The sequence below is a fragment of the Urtica dioica genome, chromosome 8 (assembly GCF_054948205.1).
Source record: "Urtica dioica subsp. dioica isolate 48M chromosome 8, U.dioica_male_clone48M_v1_H2, whole genome shotgun sequence".
NCBI classification, from domain to species: Eukaryota; Viridiplantae; Streptophyta; class Magnoliopsida; order Rosales; family Urticaceae; genus Urtica; species Urtica dioica.
The window spans coordinates 37926512-37932175 of NC_142763.1; the positions used below are offsets into that span (position 1 = coordinate 37926512).

Below are 5664 nucleotides of genomic sequence, written 5' to 3' on the forward strand. Positions count from 1 at the left end.
TTGATATATGAGAAGTTTGTTCTTCTATGACAACTTAACCATCATGTGTTAATAATAGTGACATAAATTTGTTTTAATATATATTTATTTTTAATTAAGAAAAATCGGTTAAATATCCGATATCCAGATTTTCCCAAAATCAAATCCAATATCCGGTCCAGTTTTGTAAACCGGATCGGTTATCCGAATCCGAATTTCGGTTAGTTGACGTGGCTCCAAATTTCGGTTTCGGTTCGGTTTGGATATCGGTTTTATCCGATTTTCGGTTCGGTTTTGTACAGCCGTAGTTTTAACTCATTTCTTCTTCATCACCATCTCCAATAATTACTTGATATCCTGATTTCTTTATAATTCTTGGAATTTTATTGCATTTTGTAATTAATGCCTAGAAACCCAAAGGTCCGAGGGCTCAACACTTGTTGGAGACTATTTTCTATAATTCTTTAATAATTCCAAAGACTCCAATTCGTTCAGCATACATTTTGTAGGGCCCGCCTGCTCCTCTTCGGCTTGTGTGGTATGGATGGATCACATGCTTGAATCACAGCCTGAGTCATGTGAGATTCGGTCACTCCTTGCTCGCACATCTTATAAATATCATGGGTATGCGACATCGTATATTTGGTCATGAATCCACAGTATTTGTCACAAATATGCATCTGCATGCAAAAACACAATTTAATAAAACTATAATTATTTGTATGAAACATTGCTTTAACTTACAAGTGACGAGAAGCATTTGCCGTTGTTTGAAAATGTGACATTGTTGACTCGAGGAGAGGTTTCATTGAGAAGTGATTCATTGAGCCGCTCGAAAATATCGTCCACTCGTTCCATCGCAGAAAGTGCTTCGTCAAGCTCTTTCTTTGCTTCACTATGCCTATTCGATCCACGTGGATATATCTTTAGCTGAAGATTAGTTTAAACCGCAAATTAAGATTAGTTTAAGCAATATTTCGACTTTATTTCGCTTCGATGTCATCTAAATTTTAAGCTTGTTAGGACTAATTAACTCATTATAATATTAAAGTTGTGGATTAAGAAGCATAATGTAATGTATATTACACTGTGTCGCAACAGAATTAGATTTCCAGCGGCGCAAGTTGGAATTCCGATGAGTGGTTGCGCGGAGAAATCATCATCATCGCTTCTTCCGATATCGACGAGAATCGAAAGCACGACGACCAAAAGTAACACGACGACCAAAAGTAACATATAATGTCCTCGAAAGCTTCTTGCGGCCATTGTGCTATGAAGAAAAAAATATCATTTCAGTTGATCTCAAACAATCAGCAATTTAGGATCGATTTTTCATGTTCTACTCCACAATATTGAACACAAAACTATCAATACATCCAGATCCGCCTAAATCGGAACTAATATATACAGAAGCTAATTCAAACAAAATATTCAACACAGCAGATGAGAATACCTATTAGCTAAGCAGAGGAAATAAACTGAAGTTCAAAACACCAACAATTCAATCAGAGGAATACAAATCTCAGGCCGAATCAAACTGCAAAAACAATCCCAAATAAAAATTTTTAAAAATTTTCTTCCATGGACCAAACATTAAACCCATAAGTCAGTAGAGCATAAAAAAGTAACAGTTTATGTTGCTCACTCTGGCTCTTAAAATTAAATAACTACGTAAAGAGAGATAATGACATTTGGGTATAATTCATTCAGTATGAATATAAACTGCTAATGTAAAGGAGCAATACGAACTCGAACCACACAAAATCTTCTGAAGAGTTTATACTGACCAGGTGTGCGAAAAGCGTAGATCTTGAATGGCTGAGCCGCGAGAGAGAAATTGAATCGAAGGTGGGGATTATGGAAATGAGACGGAGCTAGGAAAAGAATCGAATGTGACTGGTGAGTTACGGGGCTTGGAATTGAATTTTGCAAGCGTACAAACGACGTCGTTTAGCAAGTTTGCTCCATTTAGAGATTTTGTAGCCAATTGATATAGGGAATTTCAAATTAGAAGTGTGATTTTGGTTTTTGCCCCTTAAAAGTTGCAACATTTTGTTTCATGCCCTTAAAAGTTTCAACTTTAGCTGAGTATCTCTCTTAAACAAATAATACATCAATACCCTTCTCTTTTTTTTATTTTTTTTTTTAAAACAAAACAGCTGCATATTGAAAAAAAAACGAGACAGCGTACGTGAGGTGCTTGGCACAGGGTTCTCGCTTGCACACCACACCAATCATCGAGTGAAGCTTCATTCGGGCGGACCCAAGACATTCCGGTGGCGAAGTCGAGTTCCGACGACGACGACGATATTGACGGTGCAAAAACTCAACCCCTAAACAAATTAGGGCTTTGTGTTTAAGGTAGTTTCATCAATGAAATTTTTATATTTCGAGTTTGATACTTATTTTATTGTGTTAGATTGAAAACTTTGTTAGTTTTGAACCAGAAAAATATGTATCCAACTCAATGAAACTTTGATTGGAAAATATTTTTGAATGTTGAAGATGATCGTCGAATTCTACTGATACTGGTAATTTCCAGTAGAGCAGTAGAGTTCCAGAGGTTGAGCAGTAGAGTAGTAGATCAGTAGAGCAGTAGATCTGTAGATCAGTAGATCAGTAGAGCAGTAGAGTTTGATTTAAGCAGTAGAGTTCCAGAGGTAGATCAGTAGAGCAGTAGAGTTTGATTTAAGCATTAGAGTTCGAGAGTTAGATTAGTAGAGCAGTAGAGTGATATAGTTATATCAGTAGAACAAAGTAGATTTATATAGTAAATTTATTATTAGCGATCTAATTTTTAATTTTCATATTGTATATTAAATTTATCATTCGTATTCTAATTTTTAATTATCATTTTGTAGATAATGACGTAGACTACGATAACGGTTTATTACAATGGAAAGTGGAAAAAAGAAGATGGCTCGCATCATTGGGTTAGTGAAAAGAATGATAAGCCTGTTATCATCGTCATAAATATCGAGATCAAGTTAGCCGACTTAATTGAAAAACTGTGTATGAAACTCAAAGTGGATAAAAGTAAGCTAGACTTGAAGCTAAGTTTTATGTCAACTTCATGGGATGCATACGATCCTATCTACATAGAAGATGACGATGATGTATACGGTTTCTTGATGGATCGTGATGACCTCGTGTATTCGATCTCGATAGACTTCCATGTGCACATGCTTTAGCAGCCTTGAAGACCTTAGAGAATGTGCGTGATTACAGCTCTGAGTATTACACAGTGGATTTATGGTCGCTTGCGTATTCAGAAAAAATATACCCGGTTCCATCACAATGCGAGTGGGATATCCCTAAAGAAGCAGAGTTGGTTGTTGTTATACCTCCAATAGTTCATAAGAGAAAAGGCAGGAATAAGACAAAGAGAATTCCTTCAGTGGGAGAGAAGATGCGGAAGAATAGATGCTCAAAATGTAATAAATTTGGACATAACATATCAAGATGCCCTTTGAATGGAGGAGAAGCTAGGTTGACACCAACCAAAAAACGCAAGAACTGCTAAAAAAAAAATGCTTATATGTATTTTTTGAATTGACTTATTTATCGTATGTCCATGGATGTTTGTTACCATGCATTATTGCTTTCATTTTCTTAAATTGTAGTGATATTAATATTGATCTACTAATCAGTAGAGCAGCTCTAATGCTCAGTAGAACCACTAGTAATATTGCTCTACTGACCAGTAGAGTAGCTCTAATGCTCGGTAGAACCACTAGTAATATTGATCTACTGATCAGTAGAGTAGCTTCAATGCTCAGTAGAACCACTAGTAATATTGATCTACTGATTTGTAGAGTAGCTCTAATGCTCGGTAGAACCACTAGTTATATTGATCTATTGATCAGTAGAGTAGCTCTAATGCTCGGTAGAACCATTAGTAAAATTGATCTACTAACACTACTACAAATGTTGGATTACACAACGGATATTCCACAACGGAACACAGTACCGTTGTGGAATCTATATGCTTCCACAACGGTACAGTTGTACCGTTGTGGAATGTCCGGGATTCCACAACGGGTCACCGTACCGTTGTGAAAAGTCCCTAAGATTCCACAACGGGACGAGTACCGTTGTGGAATCATTACACAGCGGAGGATTCCACAACGGTACAGAACCGTTGTGGAATCATTCCACAACGGTACTGTACCGTTGTGGAATCCCCTGTTTGTAGTAGTGTGACCAGTAGAGTAGCTCTAATGCTCAGTAGAGTCACTAGTAATTGTGATCTACTAACTAGTAGAGTAGCTCTACTGCTCAGTAGAGTCATATAAAACTTAAAAAATATTATACATGAAACTAACTAATATTAATAAATTTGTCACTAATGTTATAGATGAATCTAATTCTAATTAATTGTTCACTAATTTTAATCAAATATATCATAGGACACATATAATAGATGAAGCTCATTAATTTTAAATTATTCATATGACTTTGTTATTATACATGAAACTATATAATATTAATAAATTTGTCACTAATGTTATATATGAATCTAATTCTAATTAATTGTTCACTAATTTTAATCAAATATATCATAGGATACATATTATAGATGAAGGTCATTAATTTTAAATTATTCATATGACTTTGTTATTATACATGAAACTATCTAACATTAATAAATTTGTCACTAATGTTATTGATGAATCTAATTCTAATTAATTGTTCACTAATTTTAATCAAATATATCATAGGACACATATTATAGATGAAGCTCATTAATTTTAAATTATTCATATGACTTTGTTATTATACATGAAACTAACTAATATTAATAAATTTGTCACTACTGTTATAGATGAATCTAATTATAATTAATTGTTCACTAATTTTAATCAAATATATCATAGGACACATATTATAGATGAAGCTCATTAATTTTAAATTATTCATATGACTTTGTTATTATACATAAAACTATCTAATATTAATAAATTTGTCACTAATGATATAGATGAATCTAATTCTAATTAATTGTTCACTAATTTTAATCAAATATATCATAGGACACATATTATAGATGAAGCTCATTAATTTTAAATTATTCATATGACTTTGTTATAATACATGAAACTATCTAATATTAATAAATTTGTCACTAATGATATAGATGAATATAATTCTAATTAATTGTTCACTAATTTTAATCAAATATATCATAGGACACATATTATAGATGAAGCTCATTAATTTTAAATTATTCATATGACTTTGTTATTATACATGAAACTAATTAATATTAATAAATTTTTCACTAATGTTATAGATGAATCTAATTATAATTAATTGTTCACTAATTTTAATCAAATATATTATAGGACACGTATAATAGATGAAGCTCATTAATTTTAAATTATTCATATAACTTTGTTATTATACATAAAACTATCTAATATTAATAAATTTATCACTAATGTTATAGATGAATCTAATTATAATTAATTGATCTACTGACCAGTAGAGTAGCTCTAATGCTCGGTAGAGTGACTAGTAATATTGATCTACTGACCAGTAGAGTAGCTCTAATGCTCGGTAGAACCACTAGTAATATTGATGTACTGACTAGTAGAGTAGCTCTAATGCTCGGTAGAACCACTAAAACTACTGACCAATAGAGTAGCTCTAATGCTCGGTAGAACCACTAAAACTACTGACCAG

At 33.0% G+C, this 5664-nt stretch overlaps 1 protein-coding gene across 2 annotated transcripts; it reads right to left on the reverse strand.

The window, feature by feature from the left end:
• Positions 1-340: 340 nt before the first annotated feature.
• LOC149389662 (vacuolar-processing enzyme alpha-isozyme-like) lies at positions 341-1957 on the reverse strand. Of its 2 annotated transcripts, XM_089624128.1 has the most exons (5): positions 1767-1957; positions 1433-1516; positions 1066-1249; positions 724-909; positions 341-659 (listed from the first exon to the last, which is right to left on the reverse strand). In XM_089624128.1, the coding sequence occupies exons 3-5, from the start codon at positions 1243-1245 to the stop codon at positions 471-473; spliced, it is 555 nt and encodes a 184-aa protein (XP_089480254.1). In that variant the 5' UTR covers positions 1246-1249; positions 1433-1516; positions 1767-1957; the 3' UTR covers positions 341-470. The 2 variants fall into 2 exon arrangements, with proteins under 2 accessions (XP_089480254.1, XP_089480253.1); XM_089624127.1 differs by lacking the exon at positions 1433-1516.
• Positions 1958-5664: the final 3707 nt, after the last annotated feature.